The sequence below is a fragment of the Ostrinia nubilalis genome, chromosome Z, assembly GCF_963855985.1.
Source record: "Ostrinia nubilalis chromosome Z, ilOstNubi1.1, whole genome shotgun sequence".
Taxonomy (NCBI): domain Eukaryota; kingdom Metazoa; phylum Arthropoda; class Insecta; order Lepidoptera; family Crambidae; genus Ostrinia; species Ostrinia nubilalis.
Genome location: NC_087119.1, coordinates 16,785,571 through 16,807,950, shown reverse-complemented (window position 1 = coordinate 16,807,950; position 22,380 = coordinate 16,785,571). Strand labels below are relative to the sequence as shown.

Here is a 22,380-nt window from a genome sequence, read left to right as displayed (position 1 = left end):
ACTTAAGTAAACGGTGGTAATTAGAAACTAAATTAGAATTATAATGATGTTTTCGTTACAAATAATTAATTACCTTCTACTTTTATTAGTGCGCCTGAACTACATTATAAAAACGATAAATATAAAGCTCCATATTTAGACCGTAACATACTTAAGTTTCTCTCGATGGAAAAATCATACATAAACAAAATTAGGTAACTTAATATTTCTCTAGAAATTTTAGTAAGACTAAGTAATCATTTTATGAATACCAATTAATCTTATGTAGCTGTTAAGTTATACCAAATTAAATCATGATGGCAAAATGGTTGTTTTATTTGCAGCCCCACCCAAATGTATTTTAGAAAAATATATTTTCAAAAATAAAATTCAAGTGAATGTGGGATAATTGTAACTGACATCAAAGCGTTTGACTGATCCAGTAAGCGGCTCAAAATATATCGATGACTAAGTAGCGTTCAGTCAAACAAGAACAGGTCCACTAAACATAAACCGAAATGTTATAAACCATACCTCTGGTTTTACCCGTAAACATTCATTTACTGGCAGCTCTAAAATAGAAATGATTTAACGATCGTAATCTAACCTTAGACGATGTGGAGTTAACGGCATTTCTAGCCACACGTTTGGAGAATATCCAAAAGAACGATATTAAGTAATTAATGACACGAAAAAACAGGAATATACGACTGTATCGTCACCGCGCCATTAAAATCATTACGGGAGAGGCAAAATGTTTCTCTGACGTAGGACTTCCGAAGCGGTTTAGGCACGTTGCCAAAAATATTATTCCATTAATTTTTAAAATGAAATGTTGCAACGATGCAAAATTGGGTCGTGTATGGTTATGGTATCCGTATGTGCGTTCGAAGATGAGTACCTAAGGATGGTTTAAAAAAATCATACGCTGTTGTTGAAAGTGGCGCAGACCGACTCTCGTAAATCAGAACGATGTTTGAAATACGGAAGATAATGTGCCATCCCGTGTATATTAAACTAAAGTCCTTGGCAATGTTTCTTGAATTTAATTATATCTACTTACGTATCTGTCAAAATCGTATGAAAGTTGGCAAGTGAACGTAAAGAGTAGTGACAAAATTAGCTTTTAACATTGAAAACTGTAATCACATGACTCTTAATTCAGGTCTTGTAAAGGAAGAATTTTGAAAATTATGTACTACTAGCTTTACGCCCGCGGCTTCGCCCGCGTGGAATTTTGTCTGTCACAGAAAAACAATATCGCGCGCGTATTTACTCACCGTTTAGACCTACCCTGGACTACGACAAACATTTTAAAACCAAAATCAGCTCAATCGGCCCAGCCATTCTCGAGTTATAATCAGACTAACGAACATCAATTCATTTTTATTTATATAGATAGATAGATCATGATAGCTAGCGGCCGCCCGCGACTTCGTACGCGTGGATCCCGTTTTACCCCCTTCATCTATCTTAAGCGGTTAAGATTTTTTTCATACAAATGTTTTTTCCCGCTAACTCCCGTTCCCGTATGAATTTTGCAATATCCTGTTGTAACTAAGCTTTAAGTTTACTAAGGTACCTGCATGCCAAATTTCAAGCGTCTATCTTATGCAGTTTAGATTTTTTCATACATATGTTTTTTCCCGCTAACTCCCGTTCCCGTGGGAATTTTACGATATCTGTTGTACCTAAGCTTTAAGTTTACTAAGGTACCTGCACACCAAATTTCAAGCATCTAACTTAAGCGGTTTAGATTTTTCATACAAAATGATTTTTCCGCTAATTCCCGTTCCCGTGGGAATTTCGGGAATTCCTTTCTTAGTGCACCTCTATGGTACCTAAACTACGTCTCTTCCAAATTTCAAGTGCCTACGTTTAGCCGTTTAGGCTGTGCGTTGATCTGTCAGTCAGTCAGTCAGTTTCTCCTTTTATATATTTAGATTGTTAAATGTCAATCTGCTATTAATAGTACCTTTTCTTATTATGGTACATTATCAATTTAAAATCTTTAACATATTTTCAGGTAATAATTTATTAAATTATTAATAATAAATACAGTAAAAAAAAACTATACAAAAATTTTCAGGAACTATCTCATAGTCAGAGTAGAGTCAAAGTAAGTGTAAGAGAGATCAAGTTGTTTATTTAAAATTTATTTAAAAAGTAAGAGAGATACTTCAAATTATTAAATGGTGGTGACAGGAATTGAGTTATTGTAGATTATGAACAATTGTCCACGGATTTCATAAAATCAAACCGTAGTAAATAGTTGAACTGGGCTGTAGTTTACCACAAGTTCGTGCTCGTTGACTAATAACTATTCATGCCACAAATTCTCCCGATTCTCATTTTATCTGTAATCACTATTACGATACCACCTCTTTTATTTCACTAACCAATATAAATGCCGTAATTATTATTTTCGGTAGGATTTTTAAATGATTTTAAAATTTAAAAAAATATATAACGTTTAAAGTCACTATCAATTCAAAATGATGATATAATATTCTGTGCCTAACAAATATTGGCAAAAATAGGACCTTATTATTTTCTTGTAAGTAGATAGGTACTGGCTATTATTAGGAGACGATATGACAAAAATTGACCATGTCAGAAGACAAACAAAGGCGTTATCTACTCATACAAGAAAAACACGAATTATCAATATTATACTCGATATACAATTTCATTTATGTTTATTTATAGGCTGAAATTCGGAGTTAAAATTATTCCTATTTAAGAGTAAAACGAAGAGGATAATTATTTTAAAGGATACGGACAAAAATAGGTCAGTAGAGCATTGCGGAACTGAGAGCGGTTAGCAATGTCAAGCGAGTTGCCCAAAAAGTTCTCATCAACTTGCAGTAGAGTTTGGCGCGTTGGCTTGTTTAGTGTTTAGTTCAAAGTTGGCAATGGGATGTGTTTAACGTGTTAGTTATGATTAAGGGGAATGACATTGGGGACTAGAGTACGACAAATGTCGGCCAGCCTCCAGCGGGATGGCCAGAGCGACCGCAGTCGCGTCGAGCGCCCGACGCGTCCCGACGCCGCCACCGACTCCACCGCTTGCCGCCCGCCCACGCTAATCGATATCACTGTTCCGCACATGCACGCTTTTATAGCAACACGTAAACATTTTTTTTGCCGTTAAAAGTTTAATCACGCGGATCTAATCAACTATGTAATCCATCGCTTCCCCATCAAAGAATCCAGCGCTCGCATGACAGTCCGCGTCGCGATGTAAACAATATGAAAATAAACGGTCGCGTAACAGCTGACTTATCCAAACAGCTGATCGTTTCACGCGTGCACCAATGATCGTTTTTAAAGGTATTTTATCTAAATTGTAATATATTTTTGCACAGCGAATGCGATTTGCGACTGTCTAGAAAGAGTTTGGATGGAATTAAGTTTATGTGGATGTTTTTAGTACGTCAAAGCGTTAATAGCGGGCGCGCATGGAGTGTGTGTCGCCAATAGATCGTGTGAAGTATGTTCGCGATTTGAGAATATAAACGTGCGGTTTGCGAAGGCCGCGGTTTGCGTCGACGCAGCGTCGGTCCCGGCTGGGGAAGTTGGCAGAGGCGCGCGCGCGTCTCTCCGCGATGCTCCCGTGATCGCGCGGTCGCTGCCAGTACAACCTTGCGCGCCCTGAGGACATGTCGATGTTATGGATTACCAATGCGTCGTCGTGTACACCGTCATCAACATCGCGCCGCCCAAACTCACGGCGCAGGCAACGGAATTCTCCAACGGTTGTGTCACTTGGTTCAAAAATAAAATCAAGAGGTTAGTCAATTTCAACACCATTTCAACTCTGCCAAAATTCAGTGTTTTTCAATTATTTCGGAGAATCAGCTTCATTTGTCTTTATTTAAGATTTTTGTTTCAATTTTTTTTTTGCTAGAGTTTGTGGTCGTTTTACGATTGATGATTTGGAATTTTCTTATTACGCTCATTAAATTGAACTACTATACAATATTTTTTACATATCTTTCGTCTACCTTATTTTGCTTTTAAATATTTATAACCACTTCCTGCCTATTTCCATCGAGTTCTAATAATTTATTTCTACTCGTTGACCGAGTCTTCCTGAACTAATAAATTAGGACAAGCCTTCAGAGATCGTGCCGGCATACAATTAGTGCCCACGTAGTAATACCGACCGGAGTGCATTGATTAGCACACACCCTCATCGCTACTCCATAATAATAATAATTGGCTTGGGTGACCCTGATGTAGTATGATGTTTTTAATTTAATTAGCTTTTATTACTATGTTTTTCTTTTTTAGCCATTTTAAAAATGTAATGGGATCGATTTAACATTTTAGCTGACACAGTAAACACCAAGTCAGTTAAAATGTCTCAAATCATCCTATGGCAATCTTGTACAGATTGCCGTAGGATGCTTGCTTGTAGAATCCGAAAAAACTTTACACAATTTTAATGTCATGTTTGTTAATTTAAGTATGATAACAAAATTAATGTAAATCTGTTTGAACGTAACTAAAAAAAGTTAACTACTATACATAAATACAAACGTATTCATATTACATGCCGGGTGCTAGTTTTATGTCGAGGAAGGCTGTAATGGAAATTACTAGCATTCCAACAGCTAATTTCAATAAATAAAACAGCTGTCAGGACGGCACACCCTACTAATACAAATGGAAAGCACGCCACTAACTCATATCCACTTAGATTATCATATTGTGCGAATGTTATATTTACAATTCATTTTAGTATTAGTTGCTCAGCGAATTTTCCAGAGAATGCTTGTAATCTGTAGCGGCAATTTGAAACTTTTTATAAAATCGTCATCATTATCAAACCCACGTCAATCCGCTATTAGGTATAGGGTGTATGGGACAGTTTGGCAACTGCTTAAGCAATAAATTGAGGCAGACATCTTGATTCACTTCTTCTTCATTCTCAGACTTTTAACACAAAATAAAAAACTATACTTATCTTATTATATCCACAGAATCTTTTTTTCACTCCATTTATTATTATACCTATGCAAACAGCATATTATAAAGTTTTCCAATTTATGGAGCTGTACCTAATCGGTGACAGTTTGCAACAAAAAAATATCAACGCTATCGATTTTTACAATATTACCGCAGGTTTCATAGTCTGATTTCATTATAACAGTTGAACACTGGCTGAAAAGTACTTTTTTACCGATCGATATCATTAATCAAGCGTTGTTTAGTCTCGTTTTTCATAAAAATAAATTGTACTTTGACTCACCTTTCTTAATCAAACTGATAATGGTAACAATAATGAAGTTTATTAAACAACTGTAAACAGCGATTTGTTAAAGGGCTCATGTAGAATAATTAATTCAGGTCACAACATTCAAGCTCAATGACTACCGAATTGCTTATTTTGGACTACTTTAAAAAGGATTCCATGGCCATAAGCATTAAGAGTGTATGAAAGCAAGATACATACGGAGGCAAATGGGTTGAGAAAGCACACGTAATCCGCCCCGCTATGTAGAACTCTTGAGCAGTTCCAGATACTATGATAACGATATTACGTATATTTTATGTATAGATACATGGCGACAGATGTACTTTGGTCGTATTTCAATTACATAATAATTTGTTCCAATCAACCATTATAAATTCCTCAATCGTTAGGATATTCGAGAATAGGTATTCTTTAGGCCTTGAGAATCTATAATAATCTTGGAAAATAAACGTGGCCTATTCTGTCGCTGTATCGAAATAGATTTCTATTTTTTTTTATTTGACGATAAAAATAATAACTAGGTACCTACTTGTGTGTTAAAAACCCATGGTACGAGTAGAGTCTGAAAGTATATTATTTTTTAATATAATAAATTAGAAACATGAAAAAAGGTCGATTTCACTTCATATTAGAGCATCATAACTTTCCTGTACATTGAGTGAGCATGCCTTGTGGCGCATCTACATATGCTGGGCGGCACGGCCGGCACACTGGCAAGGCATTTGAAAGCCGGCGGCAAACCCGGCAGCATAAGCCGGCGGCATGTGTGGACACGCCATTGGAAAGCATTCAATTTACACTTATCTATTAGTAAAAGGCCTAAAACAATTATTTGTAAAAACAATCTTACCATTAGTAAAAAGATGAAGCCAAATATAAATAGTGAAAAGTCGACTAACTCAGTTCTTTCAGAGGATCAACCGGATCTCCGTATTATTATAAGTTTTTAAATATCATCAGTTCCCGTTACTTTGTAAAAACTCTCTAAAGTAAGTGTCTTTAGTTTAAGATTTGTTAGGGCCGTAATTACAAATGTTTTTTTGTGCTCACTCAATCCGCACGCTATGCAGGGTGTCCCAAAAACAATGGATAACCCTGTAACCATCGATAGGCCTCGCCTCGTCAAATTTGTAACTTTTTGATTACAGCCCTTACAAATCTAAAATTATAGACCCTAACTTTAGAGAGTTTTACCAAAGTAACTAGCACTAATGATATTTTATAAACTTATTTAATTATAATAACACGGAGATACGGCTGTTCCTCTGTGAGAACTGAGTAAGCCGACTTTTAAATATTTTTGTTTCATCTTTTTACAAATGGTAAGATTGTTTTTACAAATTGTTTTATGCTTTTTACTAATAGATAAGTATACATTTAATGCTTTCCAGAGGATGCTCACTCAAAGCACACACATACTATCAAAACAGCCGTGCAAAACATCGGCAATACGATCCAAAGAGCTTTACGATGTCCAATACAAAAGTGGAACAGATAGATGGTTTAAATTAAATTGCGCAGACCTCGAAAGTGCTAGAAGATTGAAAACTAATACAATCGAGTTGCAACACTGAAGAATTTTGCAATAGGATACTGTATTGAGCATTTTCAACTACTCGTACTAATATTACTCTGTCGAGTAGTGTTGTCACTCGTTTCGTTACTCGTTTATTTTTAAAAAAGAGATCAACTTTTAGTAACATCAAGAAAATCAGCTTATCCACCTTATCGATAAAATTAGATAATTTACGAGAATATTTTATGCTAAGCTAAATCAAAATGTCTAAAGAAAACCTGTATTTTGAAACTTCAATCAAACTAAAGCAGATTCTAGCATATTGTTGTTTGTTGGAACTTTCTTGTATAAATGGCAGATTCTTAACCCTCCGTGTACGAGGTGACTAAAAGTTACGTCCCGTACCAGGTGGGGTATGACACACCCCAATATACAAAGTGATAAAATTTTCATTCAACATTTTTTTAGGTGGAATTTAATATTTAATATTGATTATTTACGTATGCTAATTAGGTTTAAGAAATGCTCTGAGCTGAAAATATGTATTATAATATTTGTATCATAAAAAACAAAAAGACACAATTTCCGTTGTTCTTGTAATTTAGGAATCAGTTTCCTAAGTATAATTTTTAATTAGTGCCTTTAATTATGACAACCGTTTTTATTTAACAAAGTACAAGTATTTACTTATAATTTAAAAGTAAATTAAAAACTGGAAGGGTATAAAGGACATCATCCACGTTTCATATATTTTTGGTCCAAAATCAAAAGTGCCGGCCAACAAAAGAAAGTGCTGTATTCTGACAGAATACGTCTGCCTTAGCATTTGTTACTATGGCACCAAAGCCGTAGCTCCACTGTGCGTCGAGTATTTGAGATCTAAAAGTCATCGATTATTCATACATTTTTTGTTCAAAATCAAAAGTGTCGGCCAATAAAAAAAAAAGTGCTGTGTTCTGACAGAATACGTCCGCCTTAGCATTTGTTACTATGGCACCAAAGCTGTAGCACCACTATGCGTCGAGTATTTGAGATCTAAAATTCATCGACAATTCATACATTTTTTGTTCAAAATCAAAAGTGTCGGCCAATAACAAAAAGTGCTGTCTTCTGACAGAATACGTCCGCCTTAGCATTTGTTACTATGGCATCAAAGCTGTAGCACCACTGTGCGTCGAGTATTTGAGATCTAAAATTCATCGACGATTCATACATTTTTTGTTCAAAATCAAAAATGTCGGCCAATAAAAAAAAAGTGCTGTATTCTGACAGAATACGTCCGCCTTAGTATTTGTTACTATGACACCAAAGCTGTAGCACCACTGTGCATCGTAGTATTTGAGATCAAAGTCAGTCGTTTCATATATTTTTAGAGCTCAAATACTACGATGCACAGTGGTGCTACAGCTTTGGTGCCATAGTAATAAATGCTAAGGCGGACGTATTCTATCATAATACAGCACTTTTATTTTTTGGCCGGCACTTTTGATTTTGGACCAAAATGGATGATGTCCTTTGTTTAGATCATCGGTTTTCAATTTACTACAATTTTTATGAAAGAAAATAAGTATGCTCAATGCATAAAATGGGAGCGTAACAATTTTATTTATTTATAAAATATGTTATTCCATTTCAGTAGCCCATAAATTGTATCACCAAGTATAAATTGTAGCCCATAAGTGTATGTTCACATACATCTTCGGATCTCAGTACTAAACTTCCAGATTCGCACTAAAAGTCATCTCATTTGACTAAAAGTGCTTGAAAATTTCAAATACCGTAAAAATCACGAAAAATAATATTTGTATTGAATTTTATTCAATTGACAAAGCTAAAAATATATAAATTACACCAAAACTGTTAGATTTTTTTTTAAACTTTTTAACAACGTCCCGTACCAGGTGGGGTGTGTGACACCCACACGCACTTTAAAGGCATGTAACTCAGTTGGTAGTCACCGCTGGACTGATTTTGCAACGCTGATCGAAGCAGCAGTGTCATAATTCCAGCTACTGAGAATTTCAAATTCATCACTTGCAAATTTTTAAAATTGTGGCTATTTTTAAAGGACTGGGGTGTGTCACACCCCACCTCGTACAGCGAGGGTTAATTGAAAGTTGTTTCAGTAAACCGTAGATTCTTAGTTCTTAGTTTATCTTTATTATGAAAATATAATTATCATTAAGCTGCAGACGGCAACAGATGAGTTTGAGGATTGAGGAACCTCCGTGGTTCCGGGTGAAGCTCACGTCTTCCACCTTCGGCCTGATCATCACTTACCATCAGGTGAGATACAGGCCATGAGCTTCCTCATTGTGGATAAAAAATAATAACATAAATAACAATTCATTTCTCCCACGAAAGATGTTTATAAGACTGCTATGTTTATTCCTCTTTCGTCCAAACAAGATAACATGTTTTGGGATCAACGCAGCTTTTGCCTGAAAATGATTAAGATCCTGATTAATATTAATGTGCAGGGTAATATTTTTCTAATGAATAAAGTTATTCTCATTAGAGACCGCCCTCTCTAAAACATTTATAATGCGTGTCGAAAGTTCCAAACCAACACATTGTATTAACCGTTATCTTGCGAATCAAAGTTAGAAATTTAGAAACTGGAGAAAACCATTAAACTTTTTAATGAAGTACAAACTCTAGTAGGTATTTTCTTTTAAGTAAAGATCTTATTAAGTTACCGTACCTACCTATTTGTGTTGAATAGGTTTTTGTATCTTATTAAGTACTAGCTGACCCGGCGAACTTTGTTCCGCCTTAATGGCAATAATAAGCAGACTTTTTTTTTAATTTCGAACGGGATAAAAAGTATCCTATGTCCTTCTCCTGGCTCTAAACTACCTCCCTGACAATTTTCAGCTAAATCGGTTCAGCCGTTCTTGAGTTATAAGTGGAGTCTAACACGACTTTCTTTTATACAGTGTGAGTCACGTTAAAGTGTACATATGAAATTAGGTGAAACTAGACCTATTTTTATCGACAAAAAAGAGGTCAAAAATTTTTTGAGATTTTTTTTTAATTTTTTATCGAATTTTTTTTCTTCCAATTACTTATTGTACAGAAAACGTAATAACTTTTAAACTAAGCGGTATATCCTGATAAAATAAAAACAGTAATAATGCTAAATAACAGGCGATACTAAAAAAATACATAAAATATACAAAAAAGGCCAAAAAATAATAAAAAATGATACTTTTTGAAAAAAATCTGCTTAAAAATTCGTATTTTTTTGGTTATTTGATAAAATACTCCAAAAAATGCCCCTATAACTGGTGGTTTTTATTACTTTGTATTATTCTCTATCGTATTACCTTCGTAAAACCAAAAATCGCATGTCTCTATCCCTATCACAACGTTTGCAATGACAGTGTGAGTCACGTTAAAGTGTACATATGAAAATAGATAAAAGTAGACCTATTTTTATCGACAAAAAAGAGGTCAAAATTTTTTTGAATTTTTTTTTTAATTTTTTATAGAATTTTTTTTCTTCCAATTACTTATTGTAAAGAAAACGTAATAACTTTTAAACTAAGCGGTATATCCTGATAAAATAAAAACAGTAATAATGCTAAATAACAGGCGATACTGAAAAAATACATAAAATACCCAGAAAATGCCAACAAATAATAAAAAATGAGACTTTTTGAAAAAAATCTGCTTAAAAATTCGTATTTTTTTGGTTATTTGATAAATTTCTCAAAAAAATGCCCCTATAACAGGTGGTTTTTATTACTTTGTATTATTCTCTATCGTATTATCTTTGTAAAACCAAAAATCGCATGTCTCTATCCCTATCACAACATTTGCTATGATCGTTTGAACAAAGGCCTGCCACAACATTATTCTCCGCTACAGGTAGAGACAATTTTAATTTTAACTAAAATGCTTATTTTACTTCGAAATCTTTTGTTTTTATTTGAAATCTAACTTGTCTTTATCAAAATTACAAATCTAGAGCCATTTTCATTTTCGTTGTTAACGAAGCGTTGAATGGCGCGCCCGGAGAGGCTTAGTTCAAACAATCATTGCAAACGTTATGATAGGGATAGGGACATGCGATTTTTGGTTTTACGAAGGTAATACGATAGAGAATAATACAAAGTAATAAAAACCACCGGTTATATTTTATTATTTCATCTATTTTCATATGTACACTTTAACGTGACTCACACTGTATAGACTTATAAATTTTACTTCCACTAACAACTGATACTCGTGTAGGCGCATGGTATTAAATTGTTCTCATAACTCTCATTACATTGTTCTAAAATGGAGGCAGAGTAAGTTTTAATTGGGACGTGTAAATTAAAAGTTATCGTATCGTTACCATAACATTTCTATATCGATATTTTTTTCTATACTCGCATTCGATAATGACTTACTAAGCCATTGATTATTTATTAATTTGATCTATCGATTTATTTATTCGATAATGGATATGTACGCAATACGCATTTGATGGAATAATAGGCTGTCGTGAATAGGAAAACTACGAATTAAGTTTTGTGGTGCGATTTGCGTCGGCAACGCGCTGAAGTTTAGAAGTTTCGCTTTTTATAATAATTCAGAATCAATTATTTGTAATATTCTGATACTCATAAAAACCTAGGTAAAGATAATTTGGATCAAGGCAAAAAAATCTTAGGGTCTTTTCTGGTCAAAATCCCTTTGATAGCTTGAATACACTCTCATTTTTATTTATGGACTTAGTCTTATGTTACAAGTCCATAAATAAAAATGAGATTTAATAATCTTTCAGAGCTTTGAATACAGCAATCAGTGTTCGAAACGTACTAGAAATCCCTGATTAGGAACTGTGTCGACTCCTGCTATATTTAGACGCTCAAATGCAACACACATCATGCAAATTGCAAATTTGAATAATTTATTTTCTATTCCAGGGCGGTAGCGGTGTATTTGCATTCGCTGAAACTGACGCCGAACAATGGCTTCATACACGGAAACCTTGCGTGCATTTACTACAAACAAGGCCTAATCGACCTAGCTATAGACACATATCGCCGTGCTATAGAACTCCAGCCCAATTTCCCAGATGCGTACTGCAATCTGGCTAATGCACTGAAAGAAAAGGGCCATGTCATGGAAGCTGAGGAGTGCTATAACATGGCTTTACGATTATGCCCCTCACATGTTGATACACTCAACAATCTCGGTAACGTTAAGAGAGAACAGGGCAATATAGCCGAGGCAACGAAATTATATATGAGGGCTTTGGAAGTGTTCCCTAACTTTGCCGCAACACACAGCAATTTAGCCTCGCTTTTGCAGCAGCAAGGTAATTACAATTATTGTGCTAAGATTAGTGTATGTACTTAAGTGCGTAGTGAAGTTATACATGAAGTAGTGTGAGTCTTAAAAATTATTAAAAAATGTTAAAAAAATATTTTTTAGGTCTAGCAGAGTAAAACAATTATTGATAGCATTTATGTGAATCGAAAGCTACTTTTTAATGCAATCTAAGAATCGATCTGATTACATTTTAAACCGAGAATAGACTGATAAAGAGTTAATTATTATGTATAGTGTTTAATAAACTAGAATTTACAGCCATATAGACAAACTATGTCTTAGGGATCTCCAACATTTTCTCTTAACTCTTCACTCCAACAATTCGATCCGTAGACTGTTATTTGCTATTATTTAATTTTATCATTTTCAATGCTTCAGGTATTTGATTTGACAGATAGAACTAAAACTAATATTTTTTAATAATTTTTGGGGAATGTTTAACATTATTTTCTGAAGTTAATTTATTTAGCAGTCTAAAAAAATATTTTTTCACAGGTAAACTACATGAAGCGTTAATACATTACAAACAAGCTATCAACATTCAACCAAAATTTGCAGATGCTTACAGTAATATGGGAAACACCCTGAGAGAACTGCAAGACATTACGGGTGCACTCGTATGTTTTAAAAAAGCCATACAAATCAATCCATCTTTTGCAGATGCTCATTGTAATCTAGCAAGCATTCACAAAGATATGGGAAACATCACTGAAGCGATAGATTCTTACAGGAATGCTTTAGAGTTGAAAACAGATTTTCCCGATGCTTACTGTAGTTTGGCTCATTGTTTACAAATAGTCTGTGATTGGGACGATTACGAAGAGCGGATGAATAATATTGTTGCAATTGTTGAAGACCAATTAAAGAGTGATAAGTTATCTTCTGTACATCCACATCATTCCGTTTTATATCCACTATGTAACAAATCTAGAAAAGAAATAGCTGTTAGGCATGCAAACTTGTATGCCGAAAAAGTAGAAATGCTGGGTGAGCATGTAAGTTTTTCGTACCAAAAAGAAAAAAGGAGTGAAAGATTGCGAGTTGGCTACGTAAGTAGTGATTTTGGTAATCATCCTACTTCACATTTGATGCAGTCAATTCCGGGATTGCATGAAAAATCAAAAGTGGAATGCTTTTGCTACGCTTTAAACCCAGATGACGGTACAACATTCCGTAGTAAAATAGCGAAAGAGTCGGAACATTTCTATGATTTATCAAAAGTTACATGTAATATTGCAGCTGCAAAGAAAATCCATAATGACGGTATTCATATTTTGGTAAATATGAATGGTTACACAAAGGGTGCTAGAAATGAAATATTTGCTTTAAAGCCAGCACCAATTCAAGTCATGTGGCTTGGGTACCCAGGCACAAGTGGCGCTGAGTATATAGATTATTATATAACGGATGAAATTTCTTCACCTCTTGTAATGAAAACTGATTTTACTGAAAAGTTTGCTTTCATGCCACATACTTATTTTGTTGGAGATCACCACCAAATGTTTCCACATTTGAAAATCAATTATAAAGTTAATACAAATGACAATGACTCGTACGATTTTAATGAAGCTTTAATTAATGCAGCTGAAAATATCAATATTAAAGAAACTCTTAGTGTAAAAGAAAAAAAAGAAATTATTCATTATGAACAAAAGCCACCTATAGAAGAAATCGTAAGAAAAGTTAACATTCCAAGTTATGTTATGGAAATGACAATGAATTCTAGACAATTGCAGGTATTAACTTGTGCAGTATACTGAATTGTATATTTTCGTTTTAGCATGGTTTATATTGCTATGTTGTTTAAGGTGCTAGTAAATGGTGCGACGATTGACAATGGTCTATCCATACATCATAGTAACAAAAAAGTAGCATCGGGTGAAGAGACATATGACAATATTATATTTACATCGCGGAAACAATACGGTCTTCCGAACGACGCAATTATATACTGTAATTTTAACCAATTATACAAAATTGATCCATCCGTTATGAAAATGTGGATTAACATTTTGAAATTAGTGCCAAACAGTGTTCTTTGGCTACTGAGTTTTCCTCCTGCTGGAGAACCTCATGTTAAAAAATATGCTCAAAATTCAGGTAAGTAATTCTAAGGACCAAAAAAAAAAGTACTTCAAACCCTGGTGGTATCGTGGATCTCTATACAGTTTAATACTCAGACCCACCATACTACTGGCGATACCACTGTACGGTGGATCTGAAGTGTTAACCAACGGTACCACCAATCTATCGTGTTGTGAAATACCTTTATAAAATAAAAATGCTTTCATTGATTGAAAATAAAGGAAAAGAAGTAAAAATAAAAATTTAATGGAAAAAAGATATATTACATTAGAAAAGCTGTAATCTTTGGCGCTGCTACTGTTAATCTATGTGCGCAATTTTTGTAGTGCATATCCAACAGAGATATTTTTATGGACAATTTGTAGTTGTACATCGGTAATGAAATCATCGTTAATCATTTTTGCTCCTTCCTTCGCTTCTTAGAAGGACCATTTCAAATGTGTGGATATTTATTAATACTTTGAATAGTCGCATTTTTTTTAACTGTATTTTTAGTAACGAGTTTATTACTTTTCGAGTGGTACGACTCCAAAATATTTGTTGATCTACGCTCGGGCCGGTGGAAATAACAAAAGGCCTTGGATAAAATAAAGGTTTATTTTCCTTAAAATGCTCAAACAGCTATCAAAATATTACTTACTTCAAAAACTTAAAACAAAATGGTATTAAAAAGAGTAAAAAAGTACTTATAAAACATAGACAAAGATTCAGTCATAACGTATTGAACGCCATTTTGAATTTCTTTAGCAGGAAGAAGTGGTAGTACGCTTGCTAAGGCTACTAGTCTTCGGCCTGGCTTATGTTTGGTACATCTTAAAGCAGAAAGGCAACTTTCTTACACATGTTTTTTTATTCACAACGAGGAAGCTCTTGGCCTGTTGTTTCGTGTCCAATGATAATAGCAGCCTCGTAAATTTTCTGATGGAAATAATGCCATGATGGCGTTCATTGCACCTTTTTCGTAATTTGTGTGGACTTTATGTGGGTTCTATCCTGAGATTTGTTACTTTATCATACTGTACAAAATGAGATAACTCTTTTCAGTTCGATCCGACATGAGTGCGAAAATCTCCATTCTCTTCTTCTTCTCACATCTCCATGAATTTATAAACTTTAGTAAAGGGTTTTGGCCAAGAATAAAATGTACTATTGAAAAAATATTCATCAGTATTCGGAATTACTTGTCGCATTCTTTCGAGCAATAAACTATAATTCGTTTTTGATTAGTTTCATCACTGTAATAGTAAAAAGTATAAAACATAGACAAAGATTCAGTCTTAACGTATCCAACGCCATTTTGAATTTCTTCAGCAGGAAGAAGTGGTAGTACGCTTGATAAGGCTACTAGTCTTCGGCCTGGCTTAGGTTTGGTACATCTTAAAGCAGAAAGGCAACTTTCTTACACATGTTTTTTTTATTCACAACGAGGAAGCTCTTGGCCTGTTGTTTCGTGTCCAATGATAATAGCAGCCTCGTAAATTTTCTCATGGAAATAATGCCATGATGGCGTTCATTGCACCTTTTTCGTAAATTGTGTGGACTTTATGTGGGTTCTATCCTGAAATTTGTTACTTTATCATACTGTACAAAATGAGATAACTCTTTTCAGTTCGATCCGACATGAGTGCGAAAATCTCCATTCTCTTCTTCTTCTCACATCTCCATGAATTTATAAACTTTAGCAAAGGGTTTTGGCCAAGAATAAAATGTACTATTGAAAAAATATTCATCAGTATTCGGAAATACTTGTCGCATTCTTTCGAGCAAATACTATAATTCGGGTTTGATTAGTTTCATCACTGTAATAGTCTGCTAAAATAAAATCATGACACTGACCCGGAATTACGATTTCTTCCAAATCACGGCATATAGTTTTTGAAGTTTCAAGAGCTGATTTTGTTCGGGCGTCCTGAAGAAAATGCTACGCCTTCATACCTAGGATATTCCCCTATTTCGAAATTAATTTCCGTGTTTTCGTAACTTCTTTTTATATTTTCGTACAATCGTTCAATAGGTTCATCAGATGAAAGTACCACTTCACGCAAATTAGGTACATTGTTTTTTCAATATTTCGTTACTCGATGAATTTATTTCACACTTGTGTGATCCTTACTTTTCATGTAGTTATTCTCCTAAAACATAACCGGGTTGTATTATAAGTATTTCTAAATCATAGGTCTAAAGAAAACTTGTGACTCGCACTTGGCCGGTTCGTATTTTATTTTATAAAAGTATTTCGCAACACTATACGTAGATTGGTGGTACCGTTAAACTTTACTACCAGGGGTATCGTTGGTCTGAAGTGAAAAAAAGTATAATATTTTTAAAGCCTTTCAAGATAAACTTTTTCAGTTACATTGTAATTATTTTGTTTCAGGGTTATCACCTAGTCGAATCGTATTTTCTCGTATAGCGTGCAAAGAAGAACATGTTCGTAGAGGGCAGTTAGCTGATGTTTGTTTGGATACCCCGCTATGTAACGGCCATACAACTGCAATGGATGTTTTGTGGGCAGGAGTCCCACTCGTCACACTGCCGGGAGAAACACTAGCATCAAGGTAACCTCAAAAATTAACAATAAAAGACATGCACACACAACGCTAGGGACAATAGCATTTCGTTCACAATATTACGGGCTGACGGCAGTTTTATCACCGATTGGTTATCAATTTGACATCTTAAAATATTACTTTGTATACGTATCAAATTTTCATAACCTAATACGAAAATTATGGACGAGCGCCTAAACGAATAAGGGCCTTCGCTAAAATCTCACGTGCACTGCTCATATTTATTTCCGATAACACTCCGCGCGTGCACCCGCGCGATTTTTAGTAGAGGGACCTAGTTAACAACAACCACTCCATTGGAATATTCAATTGCAATATGTTATTTTATGGTAGTTATTAGAATAGAATAGAATAGAATATTGTTTATTTGGCACAATACACAATACAAGATAAAACATACATAAAAAAATAAAAAAGAAACGTTATAAAATTAAAAAAAGTTTGAAACAGAAAATAAAATTTGAGTGCCCTGTGCCAAAAAGGTCCCTGGCTCAGCATTAGTCGTTACACTAAAGGTGCCACGACACTGATTTTTAGCAAGGACCTTTGGGGCACTGGGGTCGCCGTAAAAATTAAAAACAAACACACAGATTACCTACCACAGAAATACAGACAATAAAATCATAAAACAATTATAAAAAAAAGTTCCAAAAGTGCAAAATGTTACAAAGGAAAATTAAATGAGTAAATTAAACAAATAAAAAAATAAAATTAGGAGGAAAAGGTAAAAAAGGACAAATTATATAAATAAGATTAATGCACAGGCATGACACATTAAAAATAAAAGGGCACATTTTTACAACTTTGGCTGCTACGTCCAAAGTATTGTGTTGAAGAACAATTGCCAAATGATAGAGAATCGTAAATTTAAAATAATATTCTTGCTGGCACGAATTGGGCCAGCGACTTTTGCGATTATTCCTTTTTTAAAAATGAAATATTACCCTTCATGGCCTAAATGTGTCTTCAAATATAAATTTTAGCGCCTATTATTAACACTTTTGTGAACAGAATCAATGACAACATTTGCGGATATAATCCGCAATTGTCATTGATAATAATAAAATAATATATAAACTAAAAATAATAAACTAATACCTATTGACTGCTCATGTAAATATGAGTGGATTCATGTTTTTTTACGAGTATATTGATTCAATGCTTTTCTGTTACATGCGTGCACGAATAATTATTTTGATTCACTACTTTACTTTCATAAGTTAGATTAAGAAGAGGAAAAATTACACCTACTTGGATTGATTTCAGAGTTGCTGCTTCACAATTGAACACATTGGGGTGTTCTGAGCTTATTGCAAACAGTCCAAAGGAATATCAAGATATTGCTGTAAAGTTAGGTCTAGACAGGCAATAGTAAGTTTTTATGATAATCCCTTTTACCTATTATTATTACTCGTACCTAATAATTAGATAACTTACGTATTTACAAACATTACTATGAAGACTCAATGTATGTAGGTCTCAAGGTATGTGTGGAATCCACGCGCACTGTGAGACATTGTCCACGCCGTGGACGCACAGGGACCCAAAATTTGAGTAAAATTTGACTGGCGGAGTGACTCACACGAACCAATCACAGAGTTCTATTCAACGCTGTGAGTTCGACTTCGCATAGCGTTGCTACTTCACTTACGCAAGCATCGTTTGTGAATACAGGATACACCTGTTGTTGGGGGGTTGTTGCTCAGATTTAAGCCTCCTGCCGAATCATAAAACAGGCGACTGCATAATCATTGTACTCGTAAATAAGTTACCTTACCCATTTTTGTTGCATTGGCTCCAATTTCAACTAGTACCTACCTAAGATGCACAGTGTTTAGCTTGAGCTTTGTTGTCTGTACTAAACAAGTTGTTCAAAACAAAAAATGTGTCACAACAACAGTAGATGTTACCAAAAATAACTGCAAATCACGTAAAAAATTACGTTTTATCGGTAAACACCCATAAATCATTATGAGCGTTTGTTTACTAAAATTTTGGTAAGCAGTTGTTTGAATAGTGTTATTATACCGTTCTATTCAATGAATAAAAATGAATAAAGCCTTCTGTTTCGTCCGGACTCAAAAGTTTTATCTACACTAATATTATAAGGAGGAAAACTTTGTTTGTTTGTTTGGTTGTAATGAATAGGCTCAAAAACTACTGGGCCGTTTTTTTTAATTCTTTCACCATTCGAAAGCTACATTATCCACGAGTAACATAGGCTAAATTTTATTTTGGAAAAAAATAGGGTTCCGTAAAATATGTAGATAATGTAGTCCACGCGCGCGAAGCCGCGGGCGGAAAGCTAGTAACGTAATAAAATTAAAGTTTAGCACAGCCTGCTTTGATACGTAGAAATCTTTGACTCCCCCACACATGATTCATTTAAAATTTAAAAGATAGGAATTTACGTATGGCTCCAGTTTATAATGCTAAAATATTAATCATGTTTTACAATGTATTGTAACATTATGTACCTAATAATCTGTTTTCTTTTGTAGAAAGAAAAAAGGATTTTTATATTCAAAGTGTTGTTTTATATCGGCGACAATAGCCCAAGATTACAATTCTAGAAGATTAGTCATTTGTATTGTTCACATTACTAACAGCCCCGTTAACTCCCCTTGATAAGCTAAATGCTTGTGTTACAAATTGGTTCACTATCACTACAATAGACTAAGAACGGGGTTGAAACCAGCGTTCCTTGAATCTTGAGCCAGCCAGTCCGACACCGACACCGTTGAGCTAAATTGTCGCCTCAAATTCCAAGAACGCTAGTTTGGGGTCGACCGATGGACTATACGGTGAAGCCACTTGTAACAGAAGCGAATATATATTTAGCTTACTTGGAGGGGACAATAAGGAGATCATAGTAGCTCATTCGTAAAATGAAATATCTTTGATGCTTGTTGCTATCACAAAACTACTAATAGATTTATCATTTTAGTTGCAGGTATATGAGAGCAAAGGTATCTAAAGCCCGTTTGGAAAGCACACTATTTGATTGCAAACATTACGCTCGTGGACTGGAAACTCTTTACGAAAAAATGTGGAAACGATATGAGAATGAAGAGCGACCCGATCATATAAAAGCCTACTAAAAATTACACGGATTACTGTCTCGAGAAAAAAGGTACACAACTTATTTTTATTATTGTACCCAAATAACTTCGTTAATAGGGTATTCCCCTCCACTAATCAATTGACGTACTTTTTACAACTGTCAAAATGAGTATCACCGATAAATTTTGTATGGAAAAGTGACGTCACTATTTTGTCAACTCAATTAAACTAGTTTTTTTAATTACAATGCAACCAAAAATCTTAATTCACAGGTAATTTAAAATACATTATTTTTTTAAGACAAGAACGAAATGCCTTTAACAAAAAGTTGTGCTTTAGAATTATTGGGGAGTGGTGGCAAATACCCAATTCCAATAGGTAGGCTCAGAGAAATCTCTAGAACTTAACCTTTCTCCTTAGTAGGCAAATTGTTAGATCGGTTTGTTTTTATTACTTAAAATAATATTTCATTATTGCTTTGTTTGTTTCAGCAAAATGAGGATATGCGACATGGAAAGAATATTCTGACAACGAAATAATTTCCCCCTTCTACATCTACATATTCGAATAGGTCCTCCGTCCAGACAATGTCCAGAAAAAGTACGATTTTATGAAAGTAGTTTTTAAAATTGTCATTATTGTAAGTGCGCAAATGAATAAAACTCAAGTTTTCTTAATCGTATCTATTTTAAATCGGCACATTCTTGTATAGCGTTAAAATATTTTAACGTCTTAGATGATAGTTATAAGAACATTGTTGATGTGATTATCAAGAAATTGTTTTGGGATGAGTGTTTAATGTTATGTGCCGCAATGAAATTTTATTCCATTATTAAAAACTTTTAAAATAAAGACAGAGATATATCATTTTTTATTATCATTCCCCTTTCAATGATGGAACTACTGATAATAAATTTGCATCATTAGTTCAATTTAAAATGGAGCTCCAAATAATGGAACTAGTGTCAATTTTGTATAATTTTAACACCAGTCCCATCCATTTATTTTCTGGACACAATAGACTAATGTCAATTTTATTATCACTTGATCCATTTTATAATAGGTATGTAGGTAACTAACTGGCACTTGCGAAATTAATTTTCGACCGTGCAAAAACTTATAGAGGTAAAAAATCTTAGTTTTTAAAATAAAAATATTGAATATTAATCAACAAAACATTTATTTATTTATTCTTCTTCTCACACACTACAAACACTTGTCAGAGTGGTCGTGGACTCGTGGTCATTATTGTGTATCACGATGAGTGATGTTCCTCGCAACACGGCGCCATTCCTCGCGCTTTCCGGGCACTTTCGTTAACCGAGTAAGTACGTAGTTGCAGCCTTGATCTGGTTCTATCTTGGTCTAATTTAAGTACCTATTTATTTATAATTTTGATTTATATGGTTAACACACGCTCATCGCAATTTGTCTAAAAAATGACCGACAGATGTTTCGCTTGCTAACAGTTGCATTTGTGTTTCCGTGACAAAATCTCTCGTTTTTATTGACTCTTGTATTAATACTGTGATGCCATCCTCAAGGACATTAATTGTCCTGTGCATCTCTCCATACAGGCACCATCTTTTTTGTAAGTCTGGTTTAATGCAAAATGTGTTAAAATATTGTTTAACCTAGGTTTATAGTATTATAGGTATGCCTATGCGAGTAGTGCCTAGTTTCATCTCTTATTTATTTTATCGCCATATCTGGCTGGTATCATGGAACTGTTAATGGTACTATTCAAGTCAAAATTGATACAAGTTCCATTATTCCGAGCTCTATTTTAAATGGAACTAATGATGTAAATTAATATCAGTAGCTCCATCATTGAACTATTGGATGGTACTAGTGTCACCGAAGGTTCTAAATTATCTAGTTTTTTATAATAAAACAACGCTGGTCACTAGGTACTATTGAAACGAATAGAGGTTTTTTTTTTTTTAATGATGTACTCCTTTAACAACAGCAACTCTCTTCGTTCCAACTAATAACCTTCTACTTAACGCGAAAACAACATCTTTTGAAGCACATTCGCGTTCATTCATCTCAATTAGCTTTCCGCCAGTGGATGACCGTTTAAGTGGTACTTAACTAGTCTAGTCTCAGTTGGTTGGATAGTCTTTCTTAAAAAGATTTATGCCCGTATTCACAAACGATGTTTGCTTAAGTGAAGCAAAAAATCGAACGCACAGCGTTGAATAGAGCTCTGTGATTGGTTCGTGAGTCACCCTGTACGTCCACGCGCACTGTGAGACCATGAGGTCTACTATGAAGTAATGTTTGTGAATACGGGCGTTAGGTATTGACACCAAAAAATAACTTAAATTCATTGTTAAAGTCAACAATCAAATCTTTTTGCCAATGAAAACTTCTAAAACAAAACCGTTGACACCTATGAAACTATAGGTAATTAATAGGTATACAAGTTTGAATTTAAATTGAAAAGCCGAATGAAATCTGTGATTGGTCTAAATAAATTCAACCAATTGCAGGCTTCAACCAAGCTTTAACACTAGAATTCGAAATACGAGCTTACGTGTAGGTACAACGGATCAAGCTTTAGGACAAAAATT

General features: G+C 34.3%; 1 protein-coding gene across 1 annotated transcript; it reads left to right on the top strand.

The window, feature by feature from the left end:
- Positions 1-3,006: 3,006 nt before the first annotated feature.
- On the top strand, positions 3,007-20,671 carry LOC135087019 (UDP-N-acetylglucosamine--peptide N-acetylglucosaminyltransferase 110 kDa subunit-like). The gene is made up of 9 exons (XM_063981872.1): positions 3,007-3,312; positions 3,413-3,771; positions 11,678-12,072; positions 12,582-13,822; positions 13,895-14,186; positions 16,549-16,729; positions 18,008-18,112; positions 19,689-19,874; positions 20,296-20,671. The coding sequence occupies exons 2-8, from the start codon at positions 3,653-3,655 to the stop codon at positions 19,840-19,842; spliced, it is 2,487 nt and encodes an 828-aa protein (XP_063837942.1). The 5' UTR covers positions 3,007-3,312; positions 3,413-3,652; the 3' UTR covers positions 19,843-19,874; positions 20,296-20,671.
- Positions 20,672-22,380: the final 1,709 nt, after the last annotated feature.